At 49.5% G+C, this 16,767-nt stretch overlaps 1 protein-coding gene across 5 annotated transcripts; it reads left to right on the top strand.

Moving 5' to 3' along the window:
• The first annotated feature begins 1,831 nt into the window (after positions 1-1,831).
• On the top strand, positions 1,832-14,572 carry ADIPOR1 (adiponectin receptor 1). 5 transcript variants are annotated; one of them, XM_036423006.2, is made up of 8 exons: positions 1,832-1,969; positions 7,737-7,970; positions 8,404-8,520; positions 9,646-9,817; positions 10,267-10,453; positions 11,351-11,538; positions 12,891-13,084; positions 13,755-14,572. In XM_036423006.2, exons 2-8 carry the CDS (start codon positions 7,830-7,832, stop codon positions 13,881-13,883), a joined length of 1,128 nt encoding a protein of 375 aa, XP_036278899.1. In that variant the 5' UTR covers positions 1,832-1,969; positions 7,737-7,829; the 3' UTR covers positions 13,884-14,572. The 5 variants fall into 5 exon arrangements, with proteins under 5 accessions (XP_036278899.1, XP_036278896.1, XP_036278898.1 ...); XM_036423003.1 differs by having other exon boundaries at positions 1,846-1,969; positions 7,757-7,970; XM_036423005.2 differs by lacking the exon at positions 1,832-1,969 and adding an exon at positions 2,087-2,179 and having other exon boundaries at positions 7,757-7,970.
• Positions 14,573-16,767: the final 2,195 nt, after the last annotated feature.

The raw sequence follows: 16,767 nt of genomic DNA, 5'->3' as shown, positions 1-16,767 counted from the left end.
AAATACATTAAAAAAAAAAAAAAAAAAAACCTGACATCAGCCCGGCCAGACTTATTGGTGCCTGGACAGAGTTGCCCTCCCCTGCCCATCCGTCTTGTCTGCCCTCTCCTGTTATGACATCATGACCCAATCCACTCCCAACTCCCAGGGTAGGACCAGGCAGCTTTTTGTTAGTCCCGTTGGGATAAAACTGCATCTGTCTCAGGAGGAAAGGCCAGCATTGATTTTCTGCATGGAACCATGTATTGCTCTCTCTGGGGCCCCTAAAAGTCGGCTTATGGGACCCTGAGAATTCAACCCTTCCATAAAGCAGAACCAGTAAATTCTGTTACTGGTATTTCCATCAAACATTTCTTGGTCAGCTAGCATGTGTGCACTACTAGCTGTGTATACAGGGAAGAATCTTAGCTTCCTCATCTCCAAAAAGGAAAATTGTGCTTAGGATTGTTGGGTTCAGATAGTACAGCAGCACACACAGCACACAAAACTTTTCACACACAAGGTCATTGTTCCTTGTTTTGCACGGGTTTCTGTCTCATCCACTCAATATGCAAACATTTATTTAGGGCCTGCCATGTGCCAAACACCGTGACAAAACTGGTCTCCCACCCCCTAAGAATTCCTAGTCTAAAATAAGATCGACGTGTGATAAATAATTATCGGAGAAGAGATAAAAGATATGGATGGGTGGAGGATTCGGAGGAGGAGGAAAAGAAGAAAAAGCGTGGCTGAGTTCACAGCCACAAACCAGACACTTGCTTAAGTATTCACAATTTCATCCTTATGATAATCCTGAGTCTTAAGATTAAGGATTTGGCCAAGGTCTCGCTGAAGAAAATTAAAGTCAGTCCTGTGGACAATGAATGTTTCTGAGGGTTTTATACAACAGACATCACTTAGCAGCTAACACGTATGAAGCGTTTGCCATTCACCTGGCATCATACGAGAGAGCCTGCGTAAATCATCTCAGTCCTGACAAAGACCCAGCGAAGTAGCACGGCTTTCTTCCCATTCCTCAGGTGAGGCATTCAGTAAGGTGCTCAAGATCATCAGCTGACCAGGAATGGAAGCCTGGGTCTGTGTTACTCAAGCCCCTGCTTTTAACCAGCACCAAGAGAATCTCACTGCCTCCAGGCATCCATAGACGTTAACCAACTACCATCTAAAGTAGCACTAGTTATGCACCATTCTCTGGAGAACTGAGAAAGTGGTTCCTCCGATCAGTGATATCCAGCCTTTTTCATCTCATAGCCCATGTAAACTTAATTACTGAAATTCTGTAGCACACTAAAAAATATATAAATTTTGCTGATCTGACTCTTGGGTCGAAAATCGCTGCCTCGAATCACTTTCTGTGGTTAAGAGGAGTGCTACACCACCTGTGTCTCCCAGACCTGCACTCAGGTGGGGGGGGGGGGAGTTGGAAAAAGGGGAGCGTGGGAGCACAACCTGGCAGTGAGTTCTCCTGCCAGGAAGGAAGCAACTATGTTTCTGCAAAGACTAGCAGGCGCCCAACGAACGCTTACCCTAGCACTCGGCACGTGATGGTTCCGTTCAATAAATAGGGGAGGGACCCCAGAGTGTTTGGAGGAGCCAACAACTGGCACCGGTCACGGTGAGATGGGGGGACTTGCCTGCATTGGATGAAGTTCGTTGGGGTCCGGTCCAACTCCCTGACAACCCTCCCGCGTGCAGCAGGGGGCGTGGTCCTCAGGAAGCCCAGGAGGCGGGGCTCGGGATTGGAGCTGCGCGGGGGCGTGGCTCAGGAGAGCGGGCCTGTGATTGGCCCGCTGGAGGAAGACACGCCCCGTGGGGCGTGGCCAGGAGCTGCGTCGCGGCGGTGACGTCAGCGCCTGGCCCCCTTCCGGCGCGGGGAGCGTCAGGACCAGGGCCGCCGGGCTGCAGGCCGCCTGCGGCGCTGCGGGATGTAGCGCGGCGTCCGCGGCCCCAGCTCAGCCCGTCGCCGGCGGTAAGTTCCGGGAGCGAGCCGGCGAGGGGCGGGGGCGCCCCGAGGTCCGAGACACCCCGCCCTGCCGCCGGCCGCGCCCCCGGCTCCCCCGCGGTCCGCGGTGTAAACATTTCCGGCCCCTCCCCGCCGCGCGCCGCCTCCGGGGCGACCTCAGAGCCGCTGGCGGGCGGATGGGCCGCGGCCCCGGCTGCCGAGCTGCCGGCCGAGCTGGTGAGTGCGGCGTCCTCCGGGCCCCGCCGCCGGGAGAGGCGACGGGATTCGGGCTGAGGCTCAGGCTTGGGGCAGGGCCGGGCCCGGAACGAAGGCCGGGCCCGGCCGCGGCGCGAGCGCGTGGGGAGCGGGGGTGAGGCTGGGGGCCTGGCTGGCTCCTAGGACCGCCTGCCTGTAGGATCCTCGACCTACAATCTTTGTCAGATCGGACCCAGGCAGTGTCTCTCCCCCCCCCCCCCCTTTGGTGTTGGAAAAGCGGAGGCTGGTGGGCAGTTTACCTTTGTTTACGGGAATCCTGGACGCTGACATGGAGCAGAGGCTCAACTACTTTGTGCAGATAAGGAAATCTCATCCCCTCGGAAATTCTGCACTGATGTATGTCATCTTAATGTGTGAGGTTTGCCCTTCACGCCTTTGGTTTTTTAAGAAAACAAAGTAGATAGATGCTTCCCCTCGGTTTTTCCTGCTTCCTGGGAAACTGACGCGGCATTTCAGTTCACACAGTCCGGTGTGGGAGGAGCCATCGGAGCCCACGTAGGACTTTTTCCCTGAGTTACCCGTAGTCTCTCCCCCGGGAGCTAGAAGACCGACAGCAAAAGGGAGCGACGCTGCCCACTGAGACCAAGTGAATGGTTCTTTTCTGAAACGAAGCGGTGGGGTCTGCCCACCGCTTTCTCTCGGTAGGGCCAGGGTCACCTGTTGTGGTGCAGCTGCTGCTCCCCATGTTTTTACAGCGTCTGCAGTAGGAGTGCACCCTGGGCGGTGCTCAACAGATCGTGATGTCAGATCACAGGTCCCAGCTCCCAGCCACAGAAGTTACTCCGGGAGTGCCTTCTGCCCAGGGTCCTGGTTGGTCCTTGGGGGGAATCAGTCCTCAGAGCCTGTGGAGGCCCACCATCGAGCGTGTCCACTGTACCTGCTCGCAGAGTAGAGTCAGAAAGTGTTTTTGTTCTGTGGCCAAGCATTTTTGTGATTCTCAAGGGATTAGAAAAATCCGGTCACTGTACCTGCAAGTGGGAAAGAATTTCAGGAAGCGGCAGGAGGCTCCATCAGCTAATGGCCGGCTGTCAGACCATCTTCCGGGTCTTCAGGCTGGCCTCAGTTTACCTTTCCACAAATCCTTTATGGAAAAGTGGGGTGGGGGGAGGACTAAAAAAAGGGGGGGTGGAAATAAGAAAAAGAAAGAACAAAAACAAAATGTATGTCTCCTTCTAGGCCAGTTCTCTATTTCCCTGGAAGGTCTCTGCTTCCTTATAACATAAAGCCAAACCGACACTCCTGGTACACGACATCATTAAGTTCCATCTCCCTGTGGTCACCCTGGCGAACTGAACATCCATCTTTAGATTAGAAGTTTTATGAAGTGTGTGTGTGTGGGGGGGGGGGGGGTTGCTGGTGCTGACACCCATTAAAATCATGACGTTTTCTCCTTAAGGTGCATTCGTCCCTGATGTTGCTCCCTGGATTTTGTTCCTCTCACTGCACTCCGATTTCTCTTTTCCTGCTCAGAAGTGTTGGGGTGTGGCTATTCCTTATAAAGTTTGTAGCTGTCTTGGTTCGAAAGGACCCTGGAAGTGCCCCCTAGACAAACCTGTTCTCAGTCATGGGCTTCTAAGTGTGTGCTTGGTTTGCGTTTGTTTCATTGGGGCTTCCGGGGCACCCAGTGTGAGTGACCACCATGCTGTGTGACTACTCACCGTGTATCTGTAATGTACTGATAGCCAGGTATTCACGTAAAAACGGGGACTGGCTAAGAGTGCTGCTTGTGCCTGTGTACCGCTTGCTTTCTTCTTTTTTTTTTTAATCATGGCATTTGAAAGGCTTGCCTGTCTGGGGGGGGGGGGGGCCGGGGCATAAAAAACCTCTCCTGCTGGGACTGCTTTAGCTGGAGAAGAGCTACAAAGGACGTAAGCTTGTGATTTTCCGCTTCAGACTCTTAAGCCAGTGACTTGGCATCAAGTAGGAAAGCGGAGGCTGTCCCTGCAGTTGGTAATTTTCTAGCAGTAGACCTTTTCCCAGCAGCGTGCGGGGAGAAGGCAGCTGTGCTCTGTCTTGTCTTTTCCGCTAGACTAGCCTTGCTTTAGAACTAGTGAGAATCTGGCAGGATAGGCTGAGCCTACCCTTGGAACCTCTAGGGGTGCAGGGACCCCAGAATAAAACCTCCAGAAGCTCTGTGCTTCTGACTGCAGGGAAGGAGTGTGCAGTAGCCTGGAACATTGGGAACTGGCTCGCAGCATAAGTGTCTCAGAGACCTGTGAGGGACGTAAACTCTCCAGCTGGCTGGCGAGTGATTGAGAGTCAGTCCTTCCCAAGAGTGGCACAAGATTATCTAATTTATAGGAGCACAAACACCTCCCTGCCTCCATAGTCTACTCCCTGATACTGGTTTACCCAGATAGAAAGCTTGGTGGTAAAGACTTATTAGCTGGGATTGAAGAAATCTCTCAAAAAAAAAAAAAAATGCATTTGGTGGGATTTGGCCCAATTATAATTTGCTATTATCGGGTGTGGTGAATTTTCTAAAATACATAAGGATATAGCTGGCTGAAGTCCTTAGTGCTCACAGAACCCGTCTTAACAACTTAGGGCTTCGTGCAGGTTTTATGTGTTCTAGAGACTGTTTGCAATAACGTCCAGCTGTTTGAGTGGTCTGCCCTGTCAGAAATTGTATGTTCAGGTCCTAGTATCACCTGCTCTTCTTTCTCGCCAGACCTCCGATCCCTCTCTCTCCCTCTCCTGTCTCTGTGTTGCTACAGTTTAGAAGACCAAAGTGGACAGTGGACTTTTGCTCACTATGATGACCTCCTCTGTATGTATTTCATTGCATGACGTATCTTGTAGCCAATGGCGGGTTCATGAGTCACCGGGTGTTAGGCTTAGTGACTTGAGTCTAGGAGACAATGCCAGGGGGAGGGAGTATATGAGTGAGTAATAGAGGAGTCGGAGGGAATCAGAAAAATTAGCAGCAAGTGATTTGGACAAAAACAAAAAAAAGACTTTGCTGGTGGCCAAAGGCTGAGGTTATCCCGGGAGAATGCTAGGCAAAGGCACTTTTCTTATCAAATGAGGTGTTAAGGCTACCAAGCTGGGCTCTGCATCTGATCTCCTGACCCTAATTGCCCAACTTAAAGTTTGTCTGTATTACTCTTGATTGCTTCCCGTAAAATAGTTTCCCAACATCCAGAGAAACTGAACTTTGTGTGTGGCTGTGCTAGGTCAAGGGTTCTTGTATCCCTGGCTTTGCACGGGCCACAGATTACCTTGTGCATCTGGTTGTAGGCTCCTTGAAGAAAAGGACTCACCTTGTTCCCCTTTGTGTTTTGCACCGTACCCAAGAACGCTTTAGGGTCTGCACTAAACACAGGAGTTCGATATTCAGTGACAGGGAAAGCCCAACAAACACAAGAGAGTGCATAAACCCTCAGCTGGTGATAAAAAGTTAACGAGTCACATGCTTGCTGGCTGGAAAGCTGCCCTGTTCATCCGTTCATTCCTTGTGGACTGAGGGCTCTGACTGGAATCGGGGATAGGAATCCACTTACTAGCGAGGTGGTGTTAGACCCCTGCACCTGAGAGGGACGTTTTGGCCACCCCTGAAGTACTGCCAGCAGTACACCAAGCTACGTGCATCCTCCTTTTGAGACTGACTTCTGAAAATGCCCAAAGCTGTTCATATGTTTTTTCCAATATACATTATTTTTTAAATATGTTTTATTGATTTTTTTTACAGAGAGGAAGAGAGAGGGATAGAGAGTTAGAAACATCGATGAGAGAATCATCGATCAGCTGCCTCTTGCACACCCCCTACTGGGGATGTACCCGCAACCAAAGTACATGCCCTTGACCGGAATCGAACCCGGGACCTTTTCAGTCCGCAGGCCGATCCTCTATCCACTGAGCCAAACCAGTTTCGGCAATATACATTATTTCTTAGGAAAGCTGTTGATGGGGGAGTGCTTCCCTGTGAGGAGACGTGTTTTGTGGTCAGCCTGCTGACAGGGATTTCCCAACGTTCCCTCTCACTCGGGCTGCCTCTCCCGTTTCCTGTTCTCCCGGGCTCCGCTGTTGCCCAAGTGGCATCTGTCTTGCCGGTCTTGCGCAATTGAAGAAAGAGGAACTCTCTCTGTGTTGACACGGTGTAAAGGCCTCTGTACGGTGAATTATTGTTTGTCTCTTGAACCAAGTTTGCTTGTTGCTTTCAGTTGTGCTTGAGAGTTGAGCACAGCATGACTTTTGAAACTTGAGGACTGCCCTCATTTGACTACATAAACCCAGCCATAATCTCTGAGAAGGAAGTGTGATTCCTCTTGGATTTTAGAAGAAGAACTGGTACAAAATGCAGTCACAAGCCATGGAAGAGACAGTCTCTCCTGGGAGCAGTCACCTTACTGTCCCTTATAAACGTTTTGGTTCCCTGAGCTTAGTTTCCACTCCTGTAAAGCAACTCATTCGTGTGCAGGTGTTACCTGGTCCTCTGCATTGCCCTGGAGTTACAGGGACACAGATGACCAGGGCAAGAAAATGCTAATACTATGGCGACTGCTATAACTGTGAGTAATAAACTCCTTTGTTTATGAGAGAGGGGGAAAACCTGGTCACTTTGGGCACTTTTCAATATTTTCATCACCCTGAGGCCTGATTAAAGGCTGCTGTCTGAAATCCAACTCTGGAACACCTGAAGGGCTGGAGACTTCCTAGAAAACTGAGTTCTAGGTTTCTCTGGTTTTCTGGAAGAATCTGTGTGCCTGTCTGGTTTCTGAAAAGCTAAGTTTGAGTGGGGCTTTGGTTACGACCTGTGGTAGCTGGCCAAGCTCTCGCTGAGCCGGTTGTTGGGTATTTGTGTGGCAAAGGGCAAGGCTTCCTGATTGTCCTCCGCTTCCTGCTTCCAGGTAAGTTATTGTTCCTTTAAAGGGAAGTTGTGGGGAAGCGTGTTCTCTGAGTGTGGAGCCCACGCTCTAATCTATAATAGAATCATAATAGTAGGCCGTACAGGAAGTTAGCCACTGGGCAGCTGGCCCACAGGCTCCTCTGCATGCAGGCATCTGCACTCCTCAGAGCTTCTGTAGGGAAGACCCAGCTGGGTCAGCTGGCACTCACTTCCTTTCCAAGCCTGGGAGGGCTTGTAGTTACAGCCAGGTGTTGACTTCGTATTTTTGCTCCACAGTCTCAAAGCCAGACCTTCCTTGGGCAGAATAGCTTTGGGATTGATGGGCTATTTCTTCTCACTCAATGGGGTCCATACAAATTGGTGGGAGAGGAGGTTTGAGGGTAGACACCTGTTTTTCTGTGGTGACCGTTTGGTATAAAAACCATAGATGCTTTGAAGGCAAGCAACCAGGTGCTCTGTTTTCAGCCTCACCTGTAAGATTAGTGGGGTTCTGAGTAAAGGATACTATTAAAGAGGGAAAAGGAACAGATTTCATTCTAGCAATTAATTGGCCTTGAGAATTGGAGACAGAAGTGAGTTTATCAGCATCTTACTCAGTGCTGACTTGTGGAAATGGAACTGTGAGAGGACCGAATTGTCAGCACCCTTCTCACCTGTGTTTGCTTTCAGTGTCTGCCGTCACAGGGAGATCTCTGCCTCCTGGGGCCGAGACACCCAGCCCGCCCCCAAGCTGAAGCTGCAGGGCATTGAGGTACCAGCTAAATGTCTGCTCACAAAGGACCGGCGGTGGCACAGGGCAATGGGGCTCCTGCCAGTAACAGGGAGACCGACACGGTGGAGCTGGCTGAACTGGGGCCCCTGCTGGAGGAGAAGGGTGCCTGCGGCATCACTGACCCAGCCAAAGTGAGTTGTCTTTCCGGAGTTCCTTCCTCTGCCAGGAGTTCTCCTCAAACCTGCTCACTGTTTGAGGATCTCGTGGTCTGGAAGATGGAAGTATTTGGGAAATGGGGGACTTGAGAAGCGCTATTCTAGAGATTGGGGAGGGGGGGGCCTTCAGACTTAAAGAATGGGGGGACTATGTGCTGATCCTGTGTCCTCCCTCGTTCCAGCTCCCATCAGCCTGTCTCCTGGGTGTGAATTGAGCTTCACGCCAGCATTCACACAGCATCAGTAAACCTTGAACAGAGTGTCGTAAACTTAACTGTCCTGCCTCAGAGAAGAGGCCACAAGGCCCTGTGCACCAGCACTGCGTTTGGTTTCCCCAATACGGCTGACCTGAAGTAGCCCCGTGCAGGAGATGACTGCTGGGTTGGTTTGTGTGTCTTTTTTCACGCAGGCTGAAGAAGAGCAAGCATGCCCAGCGCCCCAGGAGGAGGAGGAGGAGGTGAGGGTCCTGACCCTCCCGCTGCAGGCCCACCATGCCATGGAGAAGATGGAGGAGTTCGTGTACAAGGTGCTGAGCGCTCAGGCCCGGAGGGGAGGGCGGTGGGCCTACGGTGGGCTAAAGACCTTCTGTTACTGCGTGTGGATTTGTTTTTGCTTAAGGTGCAGTAAATACCGGGCTAGCAGATTTTTACTGCCTGGTGTGTTAAAGCATTATTCAGAATATGTTCTGAGCAGGAGTGTTAGTGGGGGGCGGGGGGGAGACACCTTAAACAATAAAAATAAATAAGTAAATAAATAAAAATTTATATATGTTCTGAACAGGAGCTCTCAATTTTATTTTTTTTGCTGTGGATCCCTTTGGCAGTCATCAAAATATTAAAATGTGATTGGGCTCCTTTATTAATACATTAAATACACATTAATGACAAGCTTTAAAATATTATATTAAAATTTATGGGTTTTTTGCTGAGACCAGTTTGGCTCAATGGATAGAGCGTAGGCTTGGGGACTGAAAGGTCCCAAGTTCGATTCCAGTCAAGGGCATGTACCTTGGTTGCAGGCATATCCCCAGTAGGGGGTATGCAAGAGGCCGCTGATCAATGACTCTCTCTCATTGATGTTTCTAGCTCTCTATCTCTCTCCCTTCCTCTCTGTACAAAATTAATAAAATATATTTTTTAAAAATAAAAATAATAAAAAAATTCATGGTTTTTTAAATTATTATTATTGATTTTTAAAGAAAGAAAGGAAACATCAATTTGTTGTTCCACTTATCTATACATTCATTTGTTGATTCTTGTATGTGCCCTGACCAGGGATCAAACCCACAGCCTTTATGTATTGGGTAGCTCTAACCAATTGAGCTACCCGGCCAGGACAAAATTTATAAGTTCTAAGTAGTGATGAATAAAAATATTTTGATATCTGTAAAACTAATGTATGAAAATATCTGTGATTTCTGTTGATGACAGTCACAGTTCTAATCCCACTGTGGTTTGCTGCTCACACTTGTGATGGAGGGGAATGTTGAGTGTCCTGGATTCTGCTCGCTGTCCATGTGTCCTGAGTTAAGAGCCCCTGCTCCAAAGGACACTGTCTCAGCCTCTCGAGGGAAGGGCAGAGCAGGGGCAGCCAGCCTCTCCAGGACTGGGTCAAGGGGGCCACATGCATATTCATGTCCCACCTGCCCCAGGTCTGGGAGGGACGCTGGAGGGTCATCCCGTATGACGTGCTCCCTGACTGGCTGAAAGACAACGACTACCTGCTCCACGGCCACCGCCCGCCCATGCCCTCCTTCCGGGCCTGCTTCCGGAGCATCTTCCGCATCCACACAGAGACCGGCAACATCTGGACCCATCTGCTCGGTGAGCGATCTGGGCGGGAAAGGAGTTTTACAGCCTGTGTCTCTGGGAAGGAAGAACCATGGCTCTGGCCGGTGGGAAGCCAGTATTGCGCCTCCAAACTGCCAGTGAGCGTGGTCGGCTCTGGTCCTTGGTCTGTAAGACAGGCGGGGGCGGGGGGGGAAGATGAGAAATGGGAGAAGAAAATGCAACTAGGTGTGTTGTCTGGTCTCCCTGGAAGCTGGAGGCATGGAGACAGCTCCTTCCGTTTCCTGCGTTCCCTTTGTCACAGCAGAATGCCAGCACTTTCTTAAATGATCGTTTTGTCTGGGTTTATGTGCCTGGTGCCATTTTCTCCAGAAACTTTGGACTACAGTTCCCACAGCTAAACCCTGTCATGTCAGCGCTGACTTAACACCATCGATATGCACACCTTCCCTTCTTCCTCAGGCTTTCTTTTCTTCCTCTTCCAGGGTTTGTGCTGTTCCTGTTTCTGGGGATCCTGACGATGCTGAGACCAAACATGTACTTCATGGCCCCGCTGCAGGAGAAGGTGGTGTTCGGCATGTTCTTCCTGGGCGCCGTGCTCTGCCTCAGCTTCTCCTGGCTCTTTCACACCGTCTACTGTCACTCCGAGAAAGTCTCTCGGACTTTTTCCAAGTGAGTGGGAGACCTGAGGTTGGTGTGGTGGGAGGGGGAGGCGGGGGGAGAATACCAGGCCCTGCTGTCACGTCCTGTGACCCCTAAAGACACCCTGCTGTGCCAGAGGAAAGGCTTTCTAGCTTGTCGGTGAGGCTCATTTAAATCCTTCATGAAAAACTCACGGCAGCCTCAGCAGCTGGAACCCAGCTGCGGAGTGCGGTTCCCACTGCCTCGTGCTGTCCCGTGTGAGCTGGGTGCGAGTGGGCTCCTCTCAGGACCACGCACCCGGGTCACTGGGCGTGGCGGCGTGGCCTGTGCTGCTGTGCGCCTACCCGCAGCCAAGCGGCTTATCTCTGCTGCCCACACGTCGCTGGAAGCCCCGATGCCTGTCATCCGGTGCCTCCCGTAATCCCCGTGCTGAGCTGGAGTTCGTGTTTGCTTCTTGTTGTTGGTTTTGGTTTTGGTGGTGGGTTGTTTTGTTTTTTCCCCAATAACACCAGTAATGGAAATACATTTTTATCATTTAAAAGTCAATTAGAACAGCAGTACCCCTTAATATGACTCCCAATTTAAGGATTTGTTTTTAGAACTCAACTTGTCAGAGCTGGGGGGACAGTCAGAGCCCGCCCGAGCGAAAAGCTGGAAGCAGCTCCTGAATTTAAGTGCCCGGGGTGGGGAGGGGGGTGGCTCTTCATGACTGAGAGGAAGAGAGTTCCGAGGTTGGGACTCATAGCAACTCTTCACTGCAAAGACAGGTGTGTGGCCTGTGGGATTTCAATCCAGGATACAGATGAGAGACGGGCGATGGTCAGGTCTGCGAGCCAATGGAGAAGAGAAAACATAAAAACACAGCTGAACGAGCCATAGAAGCCTTCATTTCTCCACTGATGCGTTTTAATTCTGGCTCTCTTTCAGACTGGATTATTCAGGGATTGCCCTACTGATTATGGGGAGCTTTGTCCCCTGGCTCTATTACTCCTTCTACTGCTCCCCACAGCCACGGCTCATCTACCTCTCCATCATCTGTGTCCTGGGCATCTCCGCCATCATTGTGGCACAGTGGGACCGGTTTGCCACGCCTAAACACCGGCAGACAAGAGCAGGTGGGTACGAAGGTGATGTAATCGCACAACCTTGATCCTAATAGGCTCAACCTTAGGCCCTAAGATGGGCAGTTTGAGGACGCCCCTCAAACCCTGATTTGTGTTTGGAATCCTGAGAGCAGTGTTGTTGTTGTTGTTGTTATTAATTTAGAGACTGGGAGGGAGAGGAAGAAATGTCGATGAGAGATAAACGTTGATCGTATGCCCTCCACCGGGGATCAAACCCACAACCTGGGCATATGCCCTAAGCAAACTAGCAGCCTTTTGGTGCTTGGGACGGTGCTCAACCACTGAACCACGGCGGTCAGGCAACAGCATGGACTTTTAAAGCTCCATTAACCCCCAGGTTTCATATTTCATAAGCACGCTAATGAGCCACATTATGACCAAGTTTGTCAACTGGCTGCAAGTATAGGAATGACTGCTCTTACGAAAATGTACGGCCCTGGCCAGGGCGGCTCAGCTGACTGAGCATCATTCCCTGCACCCAGAGGTCAGCAGTTCCATTCCCAGTCAGGCTGTCGGTCTGGTCCCAGGTCGGGTGCATACGGAAGGCCTCCAATGGATGTCAGCCACTGGACCAGCTAAAGCCTGAGCATCTCTCAGTTGTGCCACCTACACTCCTCTCTCCAGCTTCATTACTTGCAGCAACACCTCATCATCATCTGGAATGTTGTAACTGAGTTAAAAGAATTAAATGTTCATCAAGCATCAGCACATGCTGGGCGTGGTGCTTTAACGAGGTATATCTAGGAGTGGAGAAGGTGGTCCCTGTCCGCCCCCACCCCAGACCCCCCCCCCTCCCCTGCTTCCCTGTTGTGTGCACTGCAGGGGTCCCCTTCCTCTTACCTCACTTGTCTGTCCCAATAGCTACAACAGCTTCTAACTTGAATGTCTGCCTGCTCAGGGCAGAGCCTGGCTACTTAATGTTTTCTGATCTTACAAGAAACTCCACTCCTCCCACCTCAAAGGCACCTGGAGCTTTGCCATCGAGTCCTGATGGCAGCAGAGCTTCGAGCAGGTGAAGGATGACTCATTCACCTGTTGTACCTGCTCGCAGATCTGATGCCCCAGAGGGTTTGGTCTGTCACTTTGCCTACCAAATAGCGATAAAAATGAGATGCTTGTTCTTGGTGCTGTTTAGAGGGTAATATCCTTATGAGCACTTTCACAGCCTTCTTCCCATTCCGGATGTTGAAGAAATAGCTGCTAACGGTTCTCCATTTTGTGGCCAAATTTCCTGAAAAGTAGCTGATGGCCATAGACACTTGAACTCCAGAGAGAAGCAGCAGTGTGCACCTCCAGGCAGCCGTCCCCGTCCCCTTCCTGACCGTCTTGTCTGCTCCGTGCAGGGGTGTTCCTGGGCCTCGGTCTGAGCGGCGTCGTGCCCACCATGCACTTCACCATCGCCGAGGGCTTTGTCAAGGCCACCACCGTGGGCCAGATGGGCTGGTTCTTCCTCATGGCTGTGATGTACATCACCGGGGCCGGCCTCTACGCGGCTCGGATTCCTGAGCGCTTCTTTCCCGGGAAGTTCGACATATGGGTAAGAAGCGGCCCTGCCGGCAGTGCCTGTGGTCAGGGACCGGCCCCAGTGAAAGGTCTGAGTGAAAGGCAGTACAGACATGGGGTCATGTAGTGTTTGGGGTACATATATGTACAGGGGAAGTAGGCAGGGAGGGGAGGTGATCAGGATGAATGTTTTGGTGTATTTCTATAATTATTTTTTTCAGAGAGGAAGGGAGACAGAGAGAAACAGAAACATCACGATGAGAGAGTCACTGATTGGCTGCCTCCTGCCCGTAACTGGAAATCAAACCATGACCTCCTGGTCCCTAGGTGGAGGTTCAACCACTGAGCCAAGCTGGCTGAGCTCTGATAAGACTTTTTAAAATTCCTAGCCCTGGCCGGTGTGGCTCAGTTCCTTGAGCATCCGTCCTGTGCACCAAGAGGTCGCTAGTTCAGTTCCCAGTCAGGGCACATGCCCAGGTTGTGCATACAATCCACCAGTCAGGGTCTATGCCAGAGGCAATTGATCGATGTTTCTCCCTCCCCTTTCCTCTCTCTAAAATCAATAAAAATATTAAAATTTTTTCATAGCAAATATATCATTTTTTTATATAAAACTTTGAGAGAAGTTAGATGAGGTAAGAGCTCTCTTCTCATGTCTGAACCCTCCTTGCCATCACCCTGAGGGTCATCTCTTGTTCCCCCAGTTCCAGTCGCATCAGATTTTTCACGTCCTGGTGGTGGCAGCAGCCTTCGTCCACTTCTACGGGGTCTCCAACCTTCAGGAATTCCGCTACGGCTTGGAGGGCGGCTGTACTGATGACTCTCTTCTCTGAGCCTCCCCGCAAGGCTGGAGGGGACCTTCCCAAGTGCTTTCAAAAATAACTTCCTTGCTGAAGTGAAAGGAAGCGTCTGAGTTGTCTGTTTCTAGAAGAAACCTCTTAGAGAATTCAGTGCCAGCCAGGCTTCAGCCCATCTTCCCACCTCAGGGCGGGGGAAAGCTTTCCATGCCCCTCGCGAGGAGGGGTGATCCACTGGCCATGCCTCCTCAGCAAGGCAGCTCTGTCCCCTCAGCACAGAGCGCTTTGAAGCTCACGTTGAGATTTTATCCCTCCTCCAACCATTTTGGGGAAAAATGATGGACTGGGACTCTTCAGAAATTTTTTCTGGAAGAAAACGTCCCTCCCTTACCCCCGTCCTTACTTTGTAACGTGGCTTAGAACAGGCCATCCATTTTGTAGCACACTTTTCAGAAATGATTGTAACTGGTCCCTCTGGGGCCTGGATCTGCTGACGGCAGGAAGAAGTCACCGACTTCGAGGCAGCAGCTAATCATGGGAGTGTGTCCAGGCTTCAGATAACTTGAGTTTCAATTTTTTTCTTGGCAGAGTAATGTAAAATGGGGAGAGATATTTAATATTTAATACTAAGCTTTAAAAAGAAATCTGCTATCATTGCTGTGTATCCTGATGCAGAGGCTACGATGATAATAAAAGGAAGTGCAGAAGACAATTAGCATTCAAATTCTTAACACGTGTGGTCTCAACTATTTGCACATAACTCCAAAGCATTAAAACCAGAAAAGTCACTTCAGATTCTGCAGAAGCACAGATTTGAATCAGGATTGACAGGCTGGCCTATGCAATCCAACGAATCAGCCCAACTGATTTCCAAGCATCCGCTCCTACGTACGGCCTTACTTTTCTCGATTATTGCACAGGCTTCTACTAGAGAAATTATTCTGAAGTAGTATTTCATAATGAAATGCTTCTCAAAGGTATTGGGGTATATCCCTGTGACTATCAAAGGTCTGCTGTCGATCACTCTAGAATTTAGTTCTTTTAAGGATGGCTCATCCAGAGGCCGTTCCCTTGCCTCTCTCTGCCTTTGACATCGTACTCTACCTGAGAGGAGTTGTGTTTGTGTGTGCGCCCCGCAGCCGTCACTTCCAAGCGAATGTCCACAGAAGGCAGTCTTCTCGTTACAAAGATGGATTTGTTCAAGATTTAAGTTTGTGCAATTGGGAGAACAAATTACCTTTTAAAAAAATAATCCAGCTAGGCTGACAAACAGGAAACTTGCTCAGCCTCGTGGTAGTCAGGGAAACGTAAATTAAAACCAAAGTGATAAGCCATTTCACTACCACCAGATTGGCGCACCTTAAAAACCATACTACTGAGCGTGTGTGGATGGGCAGCAGACCAGGAGCTACGTGGTAGGACCGGCTCTGTCGAGGGGCAGGGAATATGGATGTGTGTTGCAACATGCAAACACTGCGGGAAATGCCACCTTACAATATGAGATGTATCTAAAATTCATCCTAAATTCATTCATTTCAAAAAGGTTGGTTCTGGCACTGGCACAGCAGCTCAATTGGTTAGGCTTGATCCCCAGTCGGGACATATCCCACAGTTTGAAAACCACTACTCAAGAAACAGCAGGTAAAAAGATTCATTGCAGCTTTGACTGGTGTGGCTCCGTTGGGCATCATCTAGTGCACCAAAAGTGTGCCGATTCGATTCCCGGTCAGGGCACGGGCCTGGGTTGTGGTCGTGCAGGAAGCAGGCCACTGACATTCAGCATTCACATCTCACATCCATCTTCCTCTTTCCCCCCCACCCTCTTTCTAAAAGTCAATAAAAATGTTTTTTAAAAGATCCATTGCTGCCGACTGTATTAGCAGTGCACTAAAATGAAGCCAAATGTCCAAAACTGTTTGCTGGAAAAGTAAAATTTATTCATATAACAAAAGACTAGTGAAAGTTAATTACAGTGACAAGTGACAACACAGGAAGGAGGGAGGGAAGCAGCTTACAGAACATAACTGGTCTGATTGCATCTCTGTAAAGCTCAGAATTTTGCAAATTTAACGATAATTTAAGGACACAAATATGGCGAGAATTTAAAAGGGATTTCAATTCAGAAATAAACGGTTACCCTAGAACAGGAGAAAGGGAGGAGGACAGGCTATTTCATTACCGTAGCTTGTATTCAAGAACCCGGATGTTCTTTAAACTGTGATTGCTTTTCTTGTATATATGTAATAAGTATATTTAATAAAAACTTTTAAGTTTTTAAGAAGACTTGAGCTGACAGCAGAAGCCACAGTGGTTCACAAACACGCTTTGGCCTGCAGTGGGAAATCAATATTTCTGTCCCCAGTGGGCTAGGAACTAACCCTTAGGAGGCATGGCCTGGCCTGAATATAAATTCAGGGATGAATTTCAGAGCAGCAGCTGGGGCCCTGCTTTGATTATATTAAGTGAATAATTTTTATTAAGTTCCTCCTCACATTGGAAAAAAAATTTATTTAGCATCCACATTTATAAAACAATGGTTTACGTTTAAAATTGTACATATTTTTAATGCACTGAAAAGTTCAAAAATCACAAAGTCAGCAAGGGGGAAATCTCCCTCCCATCCAGGCTCCCAAGCAACCAGTTCCTCTCTCCAAAGAAACTGAAATTACCACTTTATTTTGTATCTTTCTGAGGGCATTTTATACATATACATAGACAGGAACATTCTCCCAACGTTTCTACACAAATAGTAGCAAACTATACGTAGTGTCCACGACCTCATGGTATTGTACGGATATATGTACTTGACTGAACCAGTCCTGCACACACATCACTGTCCATGTGCAAGAGTATTTACGAAGGATAACTTCATTAAAGGATGTCTGCACTCATAATTTCAGTGACGTTTTCCAAAATGCGT

Source organism: Pipistrellus kuhlii, unplaced genomic scaffold, assembly GCF_014108245.1.
Source record: "Pipistrellus kuhlii isolate mPipKuh1 unplaced genomic scaffold, mPipKuh1.p scaffold_m20_p_75, whole genome shotgun sequence".
In the NCBI taxonomy this organism is placed as follows: domain Eukaryota; kingdom Metazoa; phylum Chordata; class Mammalia; order Chiroptera; family Vespertilionidae; genus Pipistrellus; species Pipistrellus kuhlii.
This window is presented reverse-complemented; position numbering and strand designations above follow the sequence as displayed.

Excerpts from the sequence above, each read along its gene's own strand:
- ADIPOR1 (XM_036423006.2), top strand. The coding sequence starts at position 7,830 with ATGTCTGCTCACAAAGGACCGGCGGTGGCACAGGGCAATGGGGCTCCT. Across the intron at positions 7,971-8,403 it reads GCATCACTGACCCAGCCAAA|GCTGAAGAAGAGCAAGCATG; the intron begins GTGAGTTGTCTT and ends TTTTTCACGCAG. Across the intron at positions 13,085-13,754 it reads CCGGGAAGTTCGACATATGG|TTCCAGTCGCATCAGATTTT; the intron begins GTAAGAAGCGGC and ends TTGTTCCCCCAG.